Source organism: Hyalella azteca, unplaced genomic scaffold (genome assembly GCF_000764305.2).
Source record: "Hyalella azteca isolate HAZT.00-mixed unplaced genomic scaffold, Hazt_2.0.2 contig4456, whole genome shotgun sequence".
In the NCBI taxonomy this organism is placed as follows: domain Eukaryota; kingdom Metazoa; phylum Arthropoda; class Malacostraca; order Amphipoda; family Hyalellidae; genus Hyalella; species Hyalella azteca.
Window position 1 is genome coordinate 17,264 of NW_025934670.1, and position 22,499 is coordinate 39,762.

The window sequence follows — 22,499 nt, forward strand, 5'->3', positions numbered from 1 at the left end:
TTTAATTTTTTTAAATATTTTAAAAATTTAAAATATTTGAAAAATTTTCTAATATTTAGAAAACTTTGAAATATTTAGAAAATTTTCAAATATTAAAAATTTTTTCAATCTTTAAAATTATTCATTCTGTCAATTTATTCATGCATTGTCTCCAACTTTATGCAAGTGTGCAAAATTTCAGATCGATTGGACAAGTAGAAGTGTGTTAAATGTATTGATTATAAGATTTGTAGCAGACAAACAAAAAACAAGAAGTGAAGTTAAAGAGAAGTGTTATAATAAAGAATGCATGGAAATACTTCCAAAAAATCTCAATAATTTTAGATCAGAATTTATTAAACAATATATATCTTCCCTCTCTTATTAATCAGAGATTTTAAAAATAATTAATAGGTATGCATAAATTGATAAGGTGTCTGACTAGAAAATTAGGCTAATTATTGAAAAGCTGCTGGCAAAAATGTATTGAATGAATTGCCATGAGTGATTATGTGACTGGTTACAAGCCTGAATGAAATTGTCAATGAGCTTGGAGGTTGTAATAATGACATTTTCTAAACTTTCTATAGTTAATTGCTTAATTTATACCCATGCATTGATAATAATGGTAATTTAATAATTAACTTATGTTTTACAGAATGTCTTTAATTCCTGAGATGTTCAGTAGTTGGGCATGGATTGTCACAGGGAGCTCTATAGCAGGCATACTTGCTTACTGTAATCTTCCACCTTCATTTTGGTTTGGCTCACAAGGCTCCAGAAACCACATAGGTAAGGAACTAATTTATATCAGGATTATGTATTCCCTTCTTTATACATAATTGTGGAACCTATGCAATGATGTACTATTTTAATTTGGAGTCATATTCACATATAATGAATATAAATTTAAATTGCTTTCTTTTTATAGATTTGGTTCCTCTGAAACCTCAAAATAAAATAATTCTTCTAACTTTAGGCTTAAAGTTCTGGAATTATATACGGTAATTATAAAAAATGAACATTTACAATGAATGGAAATCATATTTTTATATTATTGGCTCTGTGTTGACAGATTTACTGAAGAACACCCCCTTGATCAGTTTATTGGGCAACAAGGATTTGACAGGGGAGGAGCTTTGGAAAAGTAGCGGGGCTCTTGTCATGGCCATCCGACGCCCTGGGTGAGCCTTGTGCAGGGAGGTAAGGGCAGCGAATATTTTCTGAGTAAATGCATTCTCTTAGATAAAATTTTGACATACTTGTGTTCCAAGGAATGGAAAATATTTCATGGATCCTATTATGTCCTGGAACTAATCAGGCAGAATACAAATACCATTCTTCACAATTTGCATCTGCTTGAAACCATTTATATTTTATGAGTTATTCCATTATATCCTGGCCTCAGATTTATAAATGATATACCTTGTAGCAGCATCATTGATCTTTGTTGCACATTTGTTGTTAAGGATTGTGTCTGTTATTCACTTACATTGTACTTGATGTCAGTAAAATCACAAATCTCAGGTATGATTTATTAAAAATAAATTTATTAATCTCATGAACTAGTTTTTAATTACTCTTAGGTGTACTAAGGTCATTAAGAAATGCCTCTTGGCTCTCATGCCATTACTTCTCAACTCTGCTGAAAAAGATTCTGCTGTTACAGGAAGCTTTCTTGTTTGTGACATAGTTTGAAGAAAAATTATGATTTGGGTGATGTTTTCTCTGTCCTCTAAAAGTAACTCAATCAATTTTGTTTTTGATTTTTTGGTTACTTTATTGAAAATAAATTAATAAAATAATCTTAAATTATGTATCATGGAAGTTCATGCAAAGAATGATGGGAACATGAAGGCTCAAAAAAAGATTGATGGAGCTAACTCTTAATTTCTAATGTCTTCTAATTTTATCAAATCATCATTTGATAAAATCATCATTTGATAAAATCATCATTTAGTGATGAATCCTTGTACCTATAAAACATTTCTGACCGGGAAAAAGTTTTACAATTTTTAAAATTATAGTATCTAAGATACCATATTAACAGTATTATTAAGAAGGTGTTGAAATGCGCAGGAGGCAGCAGAGCTCAGTGCTCTGCAGCCCCTCCTAGAAGAGGTTGGAGTGCCTCTGTATGGGCTACTGCATGAGCGTCACAGTGAGCGCGCCCTGCAAGCCTTCCGCAAGTGAGCAGCATTCAGGGTTGGCGATTTTTTTGATTTTTTTTTAAAGAAATCAAAAAAATCAAAAATCAATGATTTTTTTTATTTTTTCATGATTTTTTTTATTTTTTTTATTTTTTCAGCTTTTTTGTATTTTTTGAGGTGTTATTTTTTATGTTGCAATTAGCCTACTAACAATAACAGTATATGGATCATAATGGATGGCTAAAAAGGGCACTTATTGCCTTCAATAATGGCCAACAGGCCAAGGTGGTGTTTACCACTTAGGGATTTTTGGGTAAACAAATATTGATAAGTCTATTCATTAGCTTTGTCAAGTTTGTATGGAGCAAGGTAATGAGCTAAATATTGACCATTTAACTGGCTTCAATATGCAAAAACACTTCAGGAGTGCAGATCTTCTAAACATTGAACAGTCACATAACAGATAGGTAGCTGATAGCTCAGTGCACAGCACTATCAATAGATCTACTAGTTTTATGTCCTATAAATCTACCAGACTCTACCCTCTATACACACCGACTAGTAGTGACTGAGTGACTGACTGCACTATTCCCATTTAATTCAGACAAATAAACCAATACTAAAAATAAACTGAACGATAACCAAACAAACCTCATACGACTTGAAATGAGACTTAAGTTATGAGAAAAGCTAACACTGTTTGAAATAAACATGTGCACAATTCAAATATTTTATATCCATTCACTGCATTTAATTATTTTATATATTGTCTTATAATTGTAATTGTTTCTAGTTTTAAATTCACATATTTAACGATTGAAATTAAATATTTCAATTAGAATACTCGTATTAGGGTGGAAATCTTTCTAATTGCCTAAAAGTTCAATACAATCTCAACCTCTCAATATACAGGGTGGAGCAGAACCGATTGAGTAGTTTTGAGGTAAAATAAAAAAGTAATGGAAGTACATAAAGAAGAAAGTTTATTTTCCTAGAGGTTAGCATAACATACCATTTAGAATACTTATGTTTCGAAAACAATATCTGGAAGATGGGGGCTGTTAGCTGCAACACACTGTTGGAGTTGTTCTCAGAGGAGGGAGTAACCATGACAGTGAATTTCGATTGCTATGCTGCAATGTTGCAAAATTTCTTGCAGCCCATGATTGAAAACATTGTTGAAAATGAAGCATTGAGAGACGTGGTTCCAGCAGGATGGGGCTACAGCTCACACAGCTTGAATGTTACTCAATGTTTTGAAACGCATGTTTCCTGTAGGTCTGGTGTCTCTAAGGGGTGATTTACAGTGGCCTGCAAGGTCACCTGATTTGAGCATTTGCGATTTATTTCTTTGGGGACATCTTAAAGAAAGGGGTTCAGAAGTTGCCCTCACACCCTACCACAGCTAAGGGAACAGATTATTGCAGCAGAGGTTATGGCCATACCTCGCCATATGTGAACGTGCTTAAGGAAACTTCCAAGAACAACTCCAACAGTGTGATGCAGCTAACAAACCCCATCTTCCTGATATTGTTTTCAAAACATAAGTATTTTAAATGGTATGTTATGCTAATCATGAGGAAAATAAACTTTCTTCTTAATGTACCTCCATTACTCTTTTATTTCGCCTCAAAACTGTTCAATCAGTTCTGCCCCACCCTGTATAAGCTAGCTAACACATTTAAAGATGGCAGTGGTACCATTGGAAAGAGCAGAATTCCAGCTTTAAGATGAGCACAAAAACCGGAAAACGCCAAAATTGAAAATTTTAGGGTAGTCGGTCCCCTTAACTACGTTGGTTTGGCCAACATAGTCAGGGAGGTTAGGTGAAGATTGATAGTGGAATAACTGTCTGATAGCAAATCCCTTACTAGTAGCATCAAAACTTTGAAGATTAATGTTCTAATTTCTCTTCAAGCCACAATCAGTGAGGACAGTTTGGGAGAAAGTGAGAGATTTAACACCGAAGTTAAATTACCCGGATGCTAATTTTTTTAATTCAAACACTGATATCAGTATTTAAACGCCTATTTCTGTATTGAATCTGCCTCAGGTTGCTAATTTTTTTTTCAGTTAGAGCTAATTTCTGTTGATGGGTGAAATTATTTTTGTTCTTGTGGAACTTTTCTTGTACTTGCAGACTCGTAGGTATTCTTAGCTATAGGTAATATAATATTTGTTCTTCAAAACTTTTCTTTCAGATTTGAGGGCTTATTCATTTTCAGATCAAAGGCCTGATTTCTTTTCTTGAAGGTATATTTATGTTATTTGCAGCTTATTTCTGTTCTTCAAGGTATAATTCTGATCATGTTGGTATATTAGTTCTCATTGGAAAATCTATTTGACAAGCTTATTTCTTTCACTCAATCCTTTTTCTTCCTTTTGAACATCTGTTTTTCCCCACTTGTTTTTTTTTTATTTTTTTTTGACTGTTGGGAATTTCCTGTATTTATATATTTTTTATACTTCAAGTCTTCTTTCTCTTCATGTATTATCTTAATATGCACTTGCATCTTTTGGAGGATTCTTATCCCCTAATGAAATGTCAGCCACGTTTTCATATGTTCTTTTGTATTCATTAATGCCTGATGGAATAGGATCATTCCCCCATTTGCTGATGCAGCATTTAGCTTCTGGATTATCTGGTGAACTACTCATAGGCAAAATGAGGAGTGTCCTATGTCTTCTTTATGAATAAACTGGCTTAAAACTCTTTTCTTTGATAGTTGTGACTAAAATTATGTCAGTTCTGTCTGATGTTCCTTTTTTAATTGTGAATGAGCTGCTGCTGTACTGTTCTAAAGCCGTGCTTTGTACCATCTCTTTCCATGCTATGCATCACAAACTATCTCCTAATTTCCCTCTTCTTAGTTTATTAATTGTAAAATTTGCTATCATGGAAGTGTAATTAGCTTGCCAAATGTATTTATTTTATTTCATGTGTGAGATGCAATTAAGTGTAATTTTGCAGTTGATACTTTGAACCTTATATTGGTTTTGTTTCAGATACTTCAGTGGTGATCTGTATTTGGATGTGGAGAAGCGCTTCTTTGGACCTGGTGAGCGTCGTCTTGGCATCATGGGGCTGCTGCGCCTGAGCCTCTACACCAAATATTACAAGGCCACGCAGAAGGGCGTCGAAGGCAACATGAAGGGCGACGGAACTCTACTTGGAGGTCAGATATATTCCGCATTCCTTTACCAATCTATGAGCATTGTTTTTTAAATCATCCAATTTATGAATTAATTAAATTGTACATATATCTAGTAGGAAATGTAATGTCTTAATTTAGTCAGGTATATATTCTCATACTTACGCACTTTTTCAAGCCTAATCAACCTTGTATTCTTGTTGGTGCCGTCCCCTTCAGCCACTGATAATTTCGCATGAATATTCATGCCTTTTTACGGGTGTTCTTGTTCATTGCACACGTTTGATTTTAAATGAACCTTTTATGTGAAGTTTGTTTGTTGCGGACTATGCAACCTTTTATCTTTTGGTCCATTTAGTTATTTATGACCTAAGATTCATTTCTTATGAGTCAAGATTCATATCTCTGCATCTGTGACGTTGTGACGCTCTAGTCAGGCTGATTGTGTCAATTTACTAAACCTTTATGTGTGTGTGCTGTGCCGCTGTGTACCTGACACAACTGTGTGTGTGTTGTGCCACTGTGTACCTGACACAACTGTGTGTGTGTTGTGCCAGTGTACCTGACACAATTGTGTATGTTGTGCAGCTGTGTACCTGACACAATTGTGTGTTTGTTGTGCAGCTGTGTACCTGACACAATTGTGTATGTGTTATACAGCTGTGTACCTGACACAATTGTGTGTGTGTGTTGTAAAATGTACAATTGTGTACATTTTACAACAATTATGTACACAAAGCTATGTATCTAATACAATTGTGTATGTTGTGCAGCTGTGTACCTGATCGGGCCCGGCGACACAGGCATCCTGTATGAGCACCGCGAGCTGGAGTTCGGCGACCACCACAACAACACGGCGCTAAGAGAAGCCCTCGCTCGGCTGCAGCAACTCAAAGATTAACAAATTTAAATAACGATTAACAGCTTTAAATTACAGATTAACAGCTCAAAGATTAACAGAATTAAATAAAAGTTGACAGCTCAAAGATTAACAGCTTTAAATTAAAGAATAACAGCTCAAAGATTGAGCCTTCGCTCAATGAGTTATCAATGTGATCTGTTGAGGCTCATTGACATGAAATAAGAAGATATTTCTCAAATGCCAGACAAATCTTCTGATTATTTATGACTTTTGCTAAATAACTTCACTAAGACTTAAAATTGTTACCCTGTAAATGAATGTTGACATATTTTATACATTTAGAGGTATAAAGTTTGTTATGAAATATCTATGTTTTTGAATGTACGTATATAGAATATACCTTTATCATTAAATTTACCGTGTGCCAATATTCCGCCTGCTATAACGGCAGTGATGCTCTCCTGTTTAGAAAATAAACTTTATACAAGAATTTGATGAAGAAAAAGCTAAAGCGTTGTGTATGATGCTTAGTACTTAATGAATGATGTTACTTCCACAGAAAAGTTTTTGTAAAATTGTACTACTCTTTGTGATAATATTCAGAACTGCAGCTATTTAGGCAATTATCTTCTCATGTTTTGACGGCAGCCATTTATATGTTTTTTGCCACTTGATGCTCATTTGTGACATTGCTTCTTCAAGACAAACCATTTATGTTTGCAATTTGAAGATTTTCAATAATTGTGCTTTCCAAGCAGTAGCAAAATTCAAGAAAATTTAGATTGGAAACAGGAAGGTATTCGATGAAAAATTAACCGTTTCTATATTTTAGTTGCATTCTAAATTGTGCGACTATGACTGCTTGGTAGTACGGCTGACAAGTAGAGAGTAACTTACAAAAAAGTTTTCATAACCATAAAAGTGTCCACGTACTACCAGCGAGCTAGTTAACGCTATTTTGGTGGTTTTATCTAGTCCGTTGATTTGCGCTCAAAAATCATCTTCACAGTTTCCCTTTCAAGTCTTTTCCAACTGATTTTTCCGGTGGTTTATGGAATAATGATGTAAGCTTTATTTGTTGGTATATTTTAATAGTTTATTTTTGTTAGTTATCTATGAACGAGGGCAACTTGAATGTCGTCTACGACAGTCCGTGACTGTCCAACTGCCATGATGACACACACAGAAACACTTACGTGCTGTGTATGTTGGAATATTGTCAATGGTTGGATCGTTCCTGGAATGTGTGTTGATGGCATCAGCTGTTGCTTCAATGCTTTTTGTGTGGTGAATTTATTGACGTTGTCTTCAATTAATGAGTTTTATCTTAGCTTTGTTTTGATCAATTGAATGCCATTGTATTATATTTTCTGATGTTGGGTCATCACATCGTCATTTGTACTTCAAATTTCCCCAGAGATTACTATCATTCAAACTATAATACAACCGAAATAATTCAAATTTGACTTAATTGCTATATTTGCTGTGTATTAGAACATATCGGATAACGCTCGTAAAAAAACGATGAGAACGAGTTTCCACCTTAAATGTGAGAATGATAATAAGGTATTATGTTTAGATAAAATTTTATAAAGATAAAATTCTATTTTTTCAGCAGCTAAGAATTTTCGTGGACAAAAATGAGTTAAATTTGAAAAAATAAACGTAAATTGTCATCATTAGTTTTAATTGAGTTGCAGGCCCAGGGCAATGCCGGTCTTAGCTGGCATGCAGGGGAGCTCTACGACCCTCTGGCGCCCCAGTAGCTCTAGGGCCGCACTATCAAAATTAGTTACTAGTTGCAGCCTATCACTGACGCCCTCAGCCTGCCATAACTCAGCCTATCACTGACGCCCTCAGCCTGCCATAACTCAGCCTATCACTGACGCCCTCAGCCTGACAGAACTCAGCCTATCACTGACGCCCTCAGCCTGACATAACTCAGCCTATCTCTGACGCCCTCAGCCTGACATAACTCAGCCTATCTCTGACGGCCATTCAAGCTGAATCCACTAATCAGTGAATAGAAATTTGGAGTTGTGATAGTACGGCCCTTGATCTTATTATTTACATGAATTATTTATTTACATGATTTATATTGTATCAAGGAGCAAGAACAAGCTTTGAGTATTATTTAATTAGCCCACCTAGTGAGATTGAAGTGAAGCTCTTGGAGCTGTAGAGGAGGACTCTAAAATTACTTAGATTGGACGCGATAAATTTTTCAGAGAGTAACTCTTGTTTTTGGAGTAGATAGATAATTCATACTTAATGTGGTTAGCATCCAAAGACTTAAGTATGCGAGACCATCACTAGTTTTGGCAGGAAGCTCCTCCAATTCGAGTATGAGCCATAAAATATATTTTTAAATGACATTAAAATATGTTTTGTAAGTAAGTTTTCTGCGAAACTAAAAGATTATCGACTCTGTAAAGTTCGTTTCGTATCGACCTTGGCTCGATATGAATGGTAACGAAAGTCTTAAGGGGGAGAATAAATAACGCATAATCGAGCTTCAGAGGTTTTACATGATTGAAAAGTAATGAAAAATGGCAGCATATTTGGTTATCACTTGTGGAAGGAACCTATTTTTTCACTTTCGCGATGATGGAAGCTTTCAAGAGTATTACCGCTACATTTTGTGTGGCTATAATAATATCAACACAATCTCATCATTCACAGGTCCATTAACTGCCAGAATATTTCATAGATTCATGCCTTATCATTAAAGATAACATAAATAAATCAATCCACAATGTCGGCATCTTTAATGCCGTTCGTTCTGGATAATTTGTCAGACCTCCGCGTGCGTGAGAAGCTCCTGCGTCTCTGTCAGCACCTGGCCATATTTGCTTCACCTCACCTTGCCCCTCACAACCAGTGAGTACAGGCGCCTCACAACCAGTGAGTACAGGCGCCTCACAACCAGTGAGTATAGGCGCCTCACAACCAGTGAGTATAGGCGCCTCACAACCAGTGAGTACAGGCACCTCACAACCAGTGAGTACAGGCGCCTCACAACCAGTGAGTATAGGCGCCTCACAACCAGTGAGTACAGGCGCCTCACAACCAGTGAGTACAGGCACCTCACAACCAGTGAGTACAGGCGCCTCACAACCAGTGAGTGTAGGCACCTCACAAACTGTGAGTATAGGCGCCTCACTGCTCCTGAAACTTATATAATGAAACTATAACTAATAATCCCTAAATAAGAGGGCCAACTTCTTATGTTTTCCTTGTTTGAATGTAAAATTCAAAATACTCATTATCACATTAAATAATCCGTCGATATTGCATCCTATTTATTCCAATAACTTTTCGTAGGGCCAAACTAGACCGCATCAGCTGCGACATCGGCCTGGCGAGGCTGGTCTTCAGATCCTTCGATGAACTGCCCAAGTTACGCACAACCTTCGTTACCTACCACAATAAACCACGCCAGGTAACCTGCCTCTGTAAACCACGTCAGGTAACCTGCCTCTGTAAACCACGCCAGGTAACCTGCCTCTGTAAACCACGTCAGGTAACCTGCCTCTGTGAACCACGTCAGGTAACCTGCCTCTGTAAACCACGCCAGGTAAGCCACAGCAGGTAGCCTAGTGCGGGTGGTGTTAGTATTACCACACCAAGACACCAGCTCAACAGCATATCAGTCGACGGACCTGATTAAACTACACCCAGTGACACGTCTCAATTAACCACACCCGGACACCGGTTCTGTAAACCCCACCAGGTTTACTGAACCGGTCTCAGGTTACCTGCCTCAGTAGGCCACATTTACTAGTAAGTAACCGCCGTTCCTCATTCCTGACTTGTCACTGTCTGAACGCGAAGTTTTTGTACATTTACGATCCCAGATAAAAGTCAACAAAGAAAACAAGATTTTGTTAGGATTGTTAGTCTTCGCGACAAAATGTAAACTGATGAGTAAAATGATAACTATACTTGGATGCTGATTAGTATACATCGGATGTAGGTTATAACGAAAGTGACTTTGTTTACAGAACTGCGGGGCTTTAGACAGACTAATGTGGTTGCTGAGCGTGCTGGGCAATGTGTGCGACAGCCTCTACTACCCGGCAGAGAAAATAGCTTGGCTGTGGCCTGCGAACCCTCGAGCCGCGTCCTGCAAGACCGTCGCCACCAAACTCTGGGTCATGTCCCTCTTCTGCACTATCTTGAGGTGCAACTCTGGGCCATGTCCCTCTTCTGCACTATCTTGAGGTGCAACTCTGGGTCATGTCCCTCTTCTGCACTATCTTGAGGTGCGACTCTGGGCCACGTCCTTCGTCCATAATACTCTCGACAATTACATTGTGTCACATAAAAACCTTTTTTAAATTTAAAAAAATGCTTCACTTGCCACCAATATCATTGTGTCACAGAAAAAACATTTTTAAATAAAAAAAAATACTTCACTTGCCACCAATATCTTAGTGTCGCATAAAAAAACATTTTTAAATTAAAAAAAAAATATACTTCACTTGCCACCAATATCTTTGTGTCACATAAAAACTATTTTTAAATTAAAAAAAAATACTTCACTTGCCACCAATATTTTAATATCTACGAGTATGTGTCAATGTCTTCGACGTTGCTAAGTGAAGCTCTTAAATGATTAGTATTGCGCAGGACTTTGTTGACGATGCGACAGCTGAAGCGTGACAAGAAGCTGGGCAGCAGCGAGGAACGCGGCAAACTGTGAGCTTCAAATTAGAGAATCTTGTCTTAATTTAACTTTCTCAGTAATGCAGTACTCAAGTATCATATTTAAAATCAAATCTTTGCAGTCTCTTTATATGACACTAAAAATTTCCTAGGAAGTGTGGTATAGCCATATATCTTGTCTGTTAATTATTTTAATTTGTTTAAAAACTCATCTCTTTTCAATGCCTTCTGTGTGTGGTTATTGAAGAGTCTCTTCTTACTACTAACTTTTCCGCTCCAAGATATATTGAGGAGGTCAAAGTAAATTGAGTTCATATTGTACATCAGCAAGGACATGTCGCTGCTTTTAGTAGTTTTAGATATATTTTCGGTGTCACTGAGCAAAGAAAAAGAACCACTATCAAGTGGAATAGCATCATAAAGCGTAAACACTACCATCAGATGGTACACTTGGTAGTTCTTCTCCACGCCATGTTTATTAGGTGACTTTGGAGGCACAGATAATTACTTTCATTTAAAATTCAACTGGTAAAATAATCAAGACAAAACGGTAATGTCTTCCAGCAATAGATTAAAGACAAACAGAAACCACTGACATGTATTTGGCTGGTATGCAGCCTTTTGTGTTGATATATAAGTGTAAATGTCCTGCTAATTGGAAGCTGTCTCTTTCATGAGCTGTTTGCAGGTTTTGATCCAGCCCAATGAAATTATTGTGTATTTTGTTGGTTCTTACTTTACATAGATTGTTTTCTGTTCTGTGTATGAACTTTAGGTAGGCTCACCCAATACGAGTCGTGCAGGCTTTAACTGAGCTCTTGTTTGCAGATATCGTCAGCAGGTGTTGACGCTTATCATGTCTGCTGCTGATTTCAAGAACGGAATGACAATGCTCTATTCTTCAACTGGCAGCAGGAGTCAGGTGAGTTGAGATTTATTTCCCGGAAAATATGTTCTAATCTGTTAAGTCATCGAAAGGAGAGTAAAAAAAATTCGGAGGAGAGCGCTAAAATTCTGGTACCAAGTTGTGGAGAAAGCGTTGGAACAAATAGCAATAGCCCAAGGTTTGCACGTTTACGCGCACTAAATTGAGATATGCAAGCCTATTACTGTCATAACGTGTTTCGAAATAATTCGTTGCTGGTTTGTGTTAAAGTTTTAACGGTAGTATTAATTCTATTATAAAATATCTCTCTCAATAGTTCGTTTGACTTAGTCTAATCTCATCAAGAGTTATTTGAAATTTCGCGTTCCCGGGGCAATTTTCTGGGCCAGCACAACGCTTCGCGGTATTTGACAGTATTAGTTCAGCATCTAAGCGCGGTGTCTTACGCTTGCACAATTTATTTTATTCCTCTTGGTCTATACATGCCTCGTCATAGTCTCTCGGAGATGACTGAGCTGCTCCTTATCTCTCAGCTGCAAGTCGTCGGTCATATGAGGCCTTCTGCCCCTTGTGGGCCTTAAATGAAAAATTGATGAAGTTATACCAAAAGCAAATTTTCTTTTGGCTTGAGAAATTGGTAAAGTTATGGCTTCCGTGCTATTGAATCAAAATAAAACACTCATACCTACGAGATTAAATATTTACTAATGATTTCGCCAGCTCTTAACTTACCATTTCTTAAACCGAAGACGTTCATACCATACATTCACTAAAAAAAACAATTACAGATCGGTGCGCTGGGCTCGTTGTCTTCACTGCTGGGCCTTTACTCCGTCCTTAGAGCCAAAAGACAGCAGCTGCTCGACGAGCGCCGGATGATAGCCCGGGCTCGGGGCATTTTGGAGTGATTGCATCCTAATAATTTATGCGTCGCCAAGCAGCGGGGTTTTCCCTGCTGATTTGTTGGTCACTTGGAGTTGACTTTCTTACCCAAGAAATTGCATTTCTTAAATATTTGAGCTCCAAGATGTGATAATGGTTGTTTTACTTGTAGCTTCGGGAGCCTCCTACTGAAGTAACACGTTTCTTATTTGGGCTCAAGGTTTCATGTCTCAATTGCGGGATGGGCAAGATTATGTTAACAATCCAAATATTAGCTCTCGTGCCATTTGTGTTCAGCTCATCACGATGATTTGGACGATAAATGGATGGTTGTGCGACCCGTCTGGATTTTAGTAATGATAATATATTTTTTATCGTTTATTTCCTATGTATAATAATTGTATTTAACCTCTCTTGTGGGGCATTTTACGTTCGGTGCGAGTTCTCGCCCCAGTCATTTCTTACGCATATGCCATATAATATTTTTTTAAAGCTTAAAGCGCTATTCTCTGGTGGTTACGGGCAGATTTTGAAGTCATATTATTTATCAATTAATGTTAGATCTAAGACATTACACATTAGGTGACTTGAACTGGCGTTGCGAGTGATGTTCTTGCTGTGCTATATTGAATCACGGACCTTGATCACTATTCCGTTTCGTGTTGAAATGAATTTGTATGCAATAAATGAAAAATTTAAATGTCATTTGAATTAGCAGTCACTGACACTGAACACTAAAATGTAGTAACTTTTATTTTTAAATTTAGATCCATCACTTTTTTCATTGATGGTATCATAACATAACATGGTGATTTCGGCGCTAAAGAGTAGGCTGGATGTGGCCTGTCGCCGAATCTTGAACTTTTCATGACTTGTTCACAGAAGATCTAAAATCTTGTCATTTGACCGGATATTTTCAAGACTGACCATAGTTTGAAATAGCTACTATCCTTCCACTGGGTTCGATATGGTGCTGGGCATTTCAAATCTGAACATATATTTTTCCATAGCTTTATCTAGTCTGTTCTTGAACGCGTTCATACTAAAAGCGCCAACGATGTACTCGGGGAGGCTGTTCCACATGTCGGTGATTCGAAGCGAGAAGAAATGTTGTCGCGTGGACAAGTTGCAGCGCAGTTTTTTTAGTTAATAGCCGTGGCCTCTGGTGTTGGTTCTTGTTTCAAATTTTAGTAATCCTTCAGGGACCTTGTATAAACCATGAGTATACTTGTATAGTTCAAAGAGGTCCCCACCCAGACGGCGATAACTGAAGCTTGGAAGCTTCATAATCTTTAATCTTTCTTCATAGGACTTGCCCTTCAAGCCTGGAATTATCCTTGTTGCACGTCTTTGAACATTCTCTATTAAATTTTTGTCCTTTTCAAATCTCGGTGACCACACAACGTTTCCAAACTCTAGATTCGGGCGCACGACTCTAGATTCGGCATCCCTATCCTGGAAGGTTTACCACAAGTAGCATAAGGTTAAACGATAATGGGTTCAGATTGATTTATGAACTCATCTCGTTGCATGAGCTGCAGTCATGAAGATTTAATACTACTTTCTGTGATTTTAGCTTAGTTAGATTCTTAACTCGAATGGTATTTTCTTTCAACGTGATGCTTTCTAGAATTTGGAAGTAACTGTCGCAGTTTAACTATAACTCTTGTAGCATTGGGAATAGGGTCGAAGTCTTGTCATATTGTACAGTCTACTCGTTGGGCTATAACAACGGTGGCCGTATTAGCACACGAGTTTACGGTAAACAGTAGCGGTTTGAAATGGTTTTAAAGAACCTTGGCTTAGCTTATTGGCCGAGTTACATAATCTGAATTACCTAAGTCAATCTACCGATTACTATACATTTTGAATTTTTATTTTGTTTTGTCTGTTACTGCTGCGAACACATTTCATTCGTGGTTGGACACAGCGCATCGCAAAACGTTTTTGTCCATATTAACTATCATAAAATACTTTCATGTTTAGTCGTTTTCGTAATTGACTTTATTAATGATTTGTTATTACTGTTTAAAATTTCTTTACTGCGTTAACTGGAAATGGTTCAGTAATAGATATGTTGACAGCTTTAAGAGTTTTTTCACTCCTACGTAACTGAACACTATTTTCATCTTCTTTACCATTATACTCCATGACAATATTGAAACCGGTTGGTATAGCCGCCATTGTTTCTTTTAGTTTTACACAAGTGGCTCGGTTTCGGTTGTACGTCATGGGATTGTTATTTTATCTTGTGAATTTCTTTAAAATTATATTTTAATGTAAGGGGGCTCGGATTCTAAGATTGATTTACTCAGAACCTATGTACTTGGTGCAAGCTTAAGCATATGATTGACTGTTACTATTGTGACATCATTTCGCCGAATGCCTCAAGCCGTTTTTCGCTGATTATGTTGCATTCACAACTTACTTGTATATGTTATTTGATGTTTGGTATATCGGTAACTATTATTACTTAGTTTCATTAGTTTTTTTTTTGGATAAATGTTCATGTCATCATATATACACGGGATCAAGCCAGCAGCGCGCTCTGAAGTGCCATGTGTATTTTTGGTAAATGGTCTTTTTACTTGATTTTTTTTTGTCATCGTACAATAAGAAGTTATTTTACCAAATTATTTTAAATGATGTGTATTTTTGAATGTATCGTAAGAACACATGCTGTCTACAATTCATTTACTTCTATCCATGTGGGTTGGAGTAGGTAACTATCTACATCATCTTCTCATAATTATGAAAATATTTAGCATTAGCAAGGCACAAACATGCCCTATGCTCCGCAGTATGAACTAATTTGATCGCTTAAACATGATTTTTTCAGTGAATAATTAATGACAACATTGAACGCCAGATTAATTCAAGGACTGAAATATATGAGCGATTGCACATTTTCCATTAACTCTCAAACTTTATTATCGTATTTTTTATTACAGTCACGAAAAATAATTCCTACACATTATTCGAGCATCACTGCTCAACGTATGTGTAGTTACTTTGCAGCAGCTCGGGAGGGTAAAAATTACGATAGTCGTAGCGGCGTATGGGCACGTCATGCACTAGCAGACCCATGTCCTTAGCCCGCTCTATGGCCACCTCCAGGTATCTAAATGCTCGCTGACACACGCAAGTTTTCCTGTCAGAGCATACATGATTAAGTTGAGTATCTTACTTGTGTATAGTTCCCTGTGCATGAATTTTACTTCAGTTATCCCTAGCGTGCCAAGCTGGGTCTTCCAAATAGAGATGCACTTCTTAATTTTACAAGCTAACTAAGAGTAAAATGATACACAAGCAGTAAGTTTTCGAGCAAACCATTTCAGGAAAAAAAACCAAACTTTCAAACGAGAATTTATAACGCACCAAAAAATTGTACTTTCTACAACCCAATCTAAAAATGTTGCAGTGATTTGTGAACTTTGAATTTCATTTGGTTAAAAAACATGGAAATTGTGGTACTCACTTCATAAAGTACTGCTGACCGGACTGTGGTGAGATGAACTGCTTGAGCAGCTCAACATTCCTGTAGTCGACAACGAGGTAGTCGTCCCGGCATATTGGACAGGCGCTGGCTCTGGCCAACACGCCTCCAAGCTGTGCACAACACGCAGCTTAGTATTATTATTTATAATACCTCCAAGCATTATTTTTAACACGCCTCCGCCAAGTGTTAAATATACTCGAGTGACAGAAAACGCTCAGCGCCAGAGTAGAATTTTATAGGATAATTTGCAACTGGTATAGATAAATATTCTACTGGAAGATTTATTTGTGCGTTTTGTGTGAATCCTTACTTTTTGAAACATTAAGATCATTTAAACTGTGCCTGCTGTGTGGAATTAGGCAAGCAATACTGAGCAACTGGGAGGAACTGTCAGCAACACTTCTACATGTGGTAATTGGATTTAAACTTCTTGAGTGACGAACTGAGGAAGTCTCAGAAACTTATCAATACTTCCTTCAACAAAAAAAACACATGGCCTTCAAAAAGTAGACGTATTTGAAAGATGTCTGCGCAACCTTTGAATTAGATAGATATTGTTGTGCCACACATTAAATTAATTGATAAATTTTTAAAATTAATGCCAAATGGCGTTTTATGTTATCAAAACATTCGTTCAAACTTGATTTCTTGTCTTCAGAAACAAAAAATAACTAGATAATGTATTATTCGTAAGAAAAACAGGAAATGCTCACCAGTCAAGCAATTATTTTCACACCACTAAAATGGAATTTTATATCTGCAACATTAATATTAGCTATGAAGACATACTCACAATGCACGCAGGTCTGGTCAAGTCAAAATACTGGCCAGGATTATTGCGCCTGTATTTCTTCCAGACTGGCTCGTCTCCATAGGTGCTCTTATACGCTGAAATGTAAACCGAGCGTCAAATTCTCATACATAAAAACGTCTACATAAGTTACATGGTAAAACTGAAGATAAAATTCATGTACATGAAGAAAGAAGTGCTCAAGGTTTTGGCACAATAGTTAACAAATCTGATGAACAGTTCTTCCAATTTTAAACAATAGTTTGGTGCTATATTAACATGAATATAATATACCTATATACAGTTACGTGGCTCCAATTCATGACACAAGAGGATTAACGTTTTCTCTTTAAAATTTAATTATTTATTATTGTGGCTTTCAAGCATGTTGGCACAAATTTTTTATGAATCATAATTTGCAATTATTTACTAGCAAATACACATTAAATTGCTCACTTCCTCATCTGGATTATTACTCTGAGAGTGAACTACTAAAAACTATAATTTTAGCCTATAATTCCACACTGATAAAATTTATAGGATTCTGAACCCAACAGAAGAATTTCACTTTCCCAGGTTTTGGCAAACCTTTTTGTACTATTTTTTTTATTAATTGATACCACCGAATCAATGAGTGGTGGAAATATATGTACAAGAATTATCATAAGAAACAATAGCAATGCTATTTTTTTTTCTTTACAACAATATTGCAAAATAATATTAATAATAAAAGAATGGTGAGGTGATGATTCAACTTTAGCTTAATTATAAGCAACACTTGTATTTAGAAGAAAAGTATGTCTGAATATACTTAAACATTTGAAAGATAAGTAACTTACCCTCACTCTTCATATACCTAATGCTGACATCCACAGGTATTTCAAGGACTTTGTGATTTCGTACAGCAAGTCTCACACCATCTACTAAATCAAGTACAGGACGTCCTTCTGGCTTCTCCTCCTCCCCTCCATTCTCTTCATCACTCTCTTGACGAAGGCATGTGCTTGAGCTAATGAGTCTCAGGCTTTGCAGCCTTCTGCCTTGAAAGTTGAGTTGCCGAGTGACAAGCTGAACATGAGGTGTCCGTATAACTTGTGTCTGATTAGGGAGTTCAACTGAACTGCATGATGATGAACAGGAATGCAAATTCTGCAGAAAAAAGGAGGAAACAATGGATAATCAAGTGAAAAATATGGATCAATACTAACAAGCAAAGAGTTGCCACTTCAGAAATGAAGCAAAATTTTCAAACATTTTCCAATATTGCTGCACATTGCACACTGACACTGATGTCCAAGAGAAACTTTCATTTGATTGCAAAATCAGAAAAAACAAGCTTATGCTATCAAAAACTTAATTTAATTTATTAAGCAGTCTAAACTGAACAAAGGTAAACAACCAAATTCAAATAGATCACTCAACTTACCTACATCAAATTGTCAAAACCAATATAACTAAGTACAAATTGACTATAGTCCTACCAAATTAAAATGAATTAGTGCAAGAAAATAGTGAAATTGGAAACTCTATTTTACTTGAATACTACCAACACAACAAAATTGAATAAAAGGAATGGTATCATAAGGAAAAAAGTAAAATAAACTGTTACAAAATTTCATACTAAAAAAATACCTATATCAGAAAGAATTATTTGACATTTAAATCACATAGAATTATAGAAAAACATTTGCAGTGTTTATATCCACAATAAAATTTCCCCTCACCTTTGAGTGCGCTCTGTGAAGTACTGGAGGAAGTTTGCAATCTGAACTGAGACGAATTGGTAGTCTCCAAGAGATCCTAGTTACAAAAGCCATTTAGAATTTGATTAAATAAATTTGCAAAAAGAATTAAAGTAATACCTATATATCTGAAACAGGTTTCACAGTAAAATAAGAACAATAAGCATCATTGTTAAAACATTCTGGGAATTTGGCAGCCCAGCAGAAGCAACTGACGCACAAGACTAAATTGTCTGTGCTTGCACTTGCAGTCAATTTCCTCCATTTTGAAGGCTCCTGCCTAATTTTTTTGTAGAAAAAATAAGACAAATGGCACATTTAACTGTCTGTCATTTGAACCAGTTGCATTCATGTGAACATTAATTTGCATAGTTTGTCTGTATTTCTAACAAGGAGTCAGCTGCCTAAACTAACAAGAGCCATAGCACTGAACTTCTGAGTTCTGACTAGTATACAATTATTAGTGACAAGTGGCAAGCTAAGTGCAGTAGCTGCTTATTAGCAGCTTACATGTCATTGAAGCTTTTGACAGTACATCAAATGATCAAAGGTAAAGGGCAAGAACAAGTGGCAAATTTGCATGCACATTGCTTTTTAACTCAATCCATTGCCAAGATTAGTCAGGTAATTGTAGGATAGGCATTATGACCTAAAATTAGAATTATTACGCAAAAATTTACAACACTCCTTAACACACCATGATTCATGAACAATCAAATTATCAAAGCAACGAATATTTTTATTGATTTTAGGACTTTGGATGGGAAGAAGTCACACCACCCAGCCTGAGCACAACTGGATTTTGTGGGAACTTTATTTTATCTTGCCACTTTTGCTTCAATTTGGATTTCTGTCACACTCTCATGAAGAGGTGGTTGTTGTGTGGGAGAAGAAATAAAAAGAATTAGATACCAATTATTTTCAAATTGTGTTCATCATGCTGCATCTTATGAGGTATTGTCCAAGGTGATGACTAACCAGTTCTTCTTTTTCAAGGTAGGTATTACCCCCCCCCCCAGAGCTGTGGCAAGATTGCAAGGGAATGAAAGGTTATCCAGATTTGAGTGAAACTCCCTCTTCTGGTTGATGAAGAGCAAACAGTGCAAAATGAAGTGACCAATTGTGTCTTCCTTGTTGCAGGTAGGGCATATGCTGGAATTAGCCAAATTTATACAGGCCAAGTGGGCTTTCACACCTGCATGACCAAGTCACAGCAATGAGCCTTAGCATATTCCATTGAGCAAGGTAGCAATCATAGTCCTCATAATTTAACGTTGCTCCCAAACCCAGCCTGAAGACTGCACTTCCCCAGACCAATGTTCCAAGAATTTGGCCTTTAACAAGATGAGCCACTCCTCAAAACACAAACTGGATTGTGCAGAGTGATCATTCATGTAAGCAAGGTTTGCCATTAAATCAGCCAACTCATTCCCACGAATGTTGCTATGGCTACAAACCAAGCACATCATCATTCTATTAAGCCCCTTGATTTGCATCAGTTTTGAATTTGAACAAAGATCAAGCAATAGGAGCAACCAGATGGAAAAGAAAAAATTTGCAGTGCTGCTCATGAGTCAGTCAAGATGAAAACTGGCTTACCCTGCAGAGATACATCAGTGGTGGCAAGCTACATGGCCTTGCCTTGAATATAGCAAATAATTCAGCCCCCAGTCTTGTGTGTGCTGGATTCAACAGTCACCCAGTAGCCAGGTTGGTAGATGATAGATAAAGACCAGCAGAAACTGATCTAGTAGCAGAACATCATCCATCAGTATAGATCTGAAAATTCTGAGGATAGCTCTGCTTCAAGAATTCACAAGGCATTGAATTGACTACAGATCTCAGCACATCCATGTAGATGCTGGAGAGAAGATCCACATGAGGCAAAAAAGGCAATATCAGCGGAATGAAAACTAGCTGCAGCCTGCAGGGGTGGAAGGTTCAGCATGTGATAACTTTGATGTGCTTTTACAGTAAAAGGGGTGTACAAAAGAATCTCTTGATCCAGGAATTCCAATATAAATGCCACTTGATACCCCCATTTATTATTATAATTTACTTATCATTTAGCTATCATCTACCTATTTTTTACCTAGCATGTAGCTATTGTTTATCTATCATGTATATATTGTTTACCTAACATTTCTCTATCAAATAATGAATGCATCAATGAACCTGCTGGCACCAGTTATTCATCACTCATTTATCATTTATTTATTATTCATTCATCAATCATCTTTGTTGTTGTTGTTCGCCCTCCCCGTCCCGCGACAAGTGCGGGACGGGGCCTACACCCATTCCTGTGGCCAGCCCAACCTCTCTCCCCAGCGCGCTAACAGTCCCGCCGCCTCGATGGGAGAGTCCCACAAAACCAGGGGCGACAAGGGCGTGACCAGTTCCGAGCAGCCGAACAGGTGGCAGGTGTTGTGTTCATGTCTGAGACAGAGTGGACAAAGAGGGGACGGATGTGTGGCTGGATCTATATTGTGTAGGTATTGGTGTAGTAGGGGGGACTTGTTTGTACGGAGTTGTGCTAGTGCTTGGCGTGTGTGCCTGGGTAATTGGGTTTCTGAAGAGTCTATGGCTGGTGCTGGTGCCGAAAGTACAGCATTGTTTGGTAGATTGTCTATGTAGTTAGTTGTGATTGTAGTGTGTATTTGTTTCTTGCATCTATTTAGTGTTTCTGTTGTGGCTTGATCTGGTTCTATGAGTATGTTAGTGGTATAGTTTCTGTTTGTGAAAACTGTTTGTTTCATAAGTCTGGGTGGGTTGTAAGGTTGAGTATGAGTGTGAAGTGGGTGGGTTGGTGCTTGAGCTTTTAGTCTGAGTTGGGATGCATGGAGTCTGAGGTGCTGGTCTATTGGAAGCGGTTTTGTTTCTGTGTGTAGGTGGCTTTGGTTAGTATCAGCTGTACAACCTGTTGCAATGCGGAGTGCTGTGTTTTGGATTGTTTGTAGTTTGTTTGTGTGAGTTTGTGCTAAGCTGGGGGACCAGATGGTGCTGCCGTATTCTATTATAGGTTGTGTTATAGTTTTGTAGGTGGTGAGTAGGACTTCTTTTTGTTTTCCCCAGTTTGTTGATGTGAGAGATTTTAGAATTTTTATTGTTTTGGTTGCCTTGTCATGTGTGTTGTGGATGTGGGTATTGAAGTTTAGTTTTGGGTCAAATGTGATTCCTAGTATTTTTGGGTGTGTGATGGTGGGGATTGTGGTATTGTCTATGGTAAGGTTTAGTATTTTCCTGTATTCAGCGGGGTCAGGTGTGAAANGGTTTGGAGGGTTTGGTAGAACTAATGACTGTGGTTGTTGAGTGGGTCTTTGGGGTGGTAATGCTGGGTTGTGTTGCTGGGGTAAGTTTTGTTGAATATGTGGGTTTATGGTAATTGGGGGTGCTGTGTGAAGACTGCAGGTCCAGTTGTTATTGTAGTCTGCTGTTTTGATTGTGGTGCATTTTTCGTGAACCCAGTGTAGTGATTGTGAATTACATTGGAAAGACGTCTGTGTCTTAGTGATTCGGTGGCCACAGATCTGACACACCCACACCGGTCCCGGGTTAGCTTCAACATCCCCAGATCTCAGCAGCAACACCGCCAGCAACACACGGGGGCCCGTGCGCCGGCCCGGCCAAAAAACAGGCTTTGGGCCTCCCTTTCGGGAGGCGGGGATTTGGTGATTGCCGATTTGGTCCCATGATGGGACGCACACCAATCTCACGCAGGCAGCAACATTTGGAGCATCAATCATCTTTCATTTCTTTTTTCATTTGTCATTTATTCATTATTCATTTATCAAACTGGTATTTACTAATTTCAATTCTACCTTTCAGTGAATTTATACCATTCATATCTATCAGCCACACAAATATTCCCAAGTCCCAACCCACCTGCAGT

General features: G+C 37.5%; 3 protein-coding genes across 3 annotated transcripts; 2 read left to right on the forward strand and 1 right to left on the reverse strand.

Annotated features, from left to right (window-relative positions):
- The first annotated feature begins 634 nt into the window (after positions 1-634).
- On the forward strand, positions 635-7,819 carry LOC108671756 (peroxiredoxin-like 2A). Its single transcript, XM_018159330.2, is given in 5 exon segments — positions 635-771; positions 1,055-1,182; positions 2,059-2,168; positions 5,136-5,305; positions 6,055-7,819. Coding segments are annotated over 5 exon segments (669 nt in total). The 5' UTR covers positions 635-638; the 3' UTR covers positions 6,183-7,819.
- Positions 7,820-8,773: 954 nt separating this feature from the next.
- LOC108671757 (peroxisomal membrane protein 11C) lies at positions 8,774-13,284 on the forward strand. Its single transcript, XM_018159331.2, has 6 exons — positions 8,774-9,023; positions 9,468-9,585; positions 10,148-10,326; positions 10,776-10,844; positions 11,640-11,733; positions 12,486-13,284. The coding sequence occupies exons 1-6, from the start codon at positions 8,899-8,901 to the stop codon at positions 12,603-12,605; spliced, it is 705 nt and encodes a 234-aa protein (XP_018014820.1). The 5' UTR covers positions 8,774-8,898; the 3' UTR covers positions 12,606-13,284.
- Positions 13,285-15,478: 2,194 nt separating this feature from the next.
- On the reverse strand, positions 15,479-18,754 carry LOC108671759. The gene is made up of 5 exons (XM_018159332.2): positions 18,593-18,754; positions 17,708-18,017; positions 16,872-16,966; positions 16,058-16,188; positions 15,479-15,730 (listed from the first exon to the last, which is right to left on the reverse strand). Exons 1-5 carry the CDS (start codon positions 18,683-18,685, stop codon positions 15,565-15,567), a joined length of 795 nt encoding a protein of 264 aa, XP_018014821.1. The 5' UTR covers positions 18,686-18,754; the 3' UTR covers positions 15,479-15,564.
- Between the last annotated feature and the right edge of the window lie 3,745 nt (positions 18,755-22,499).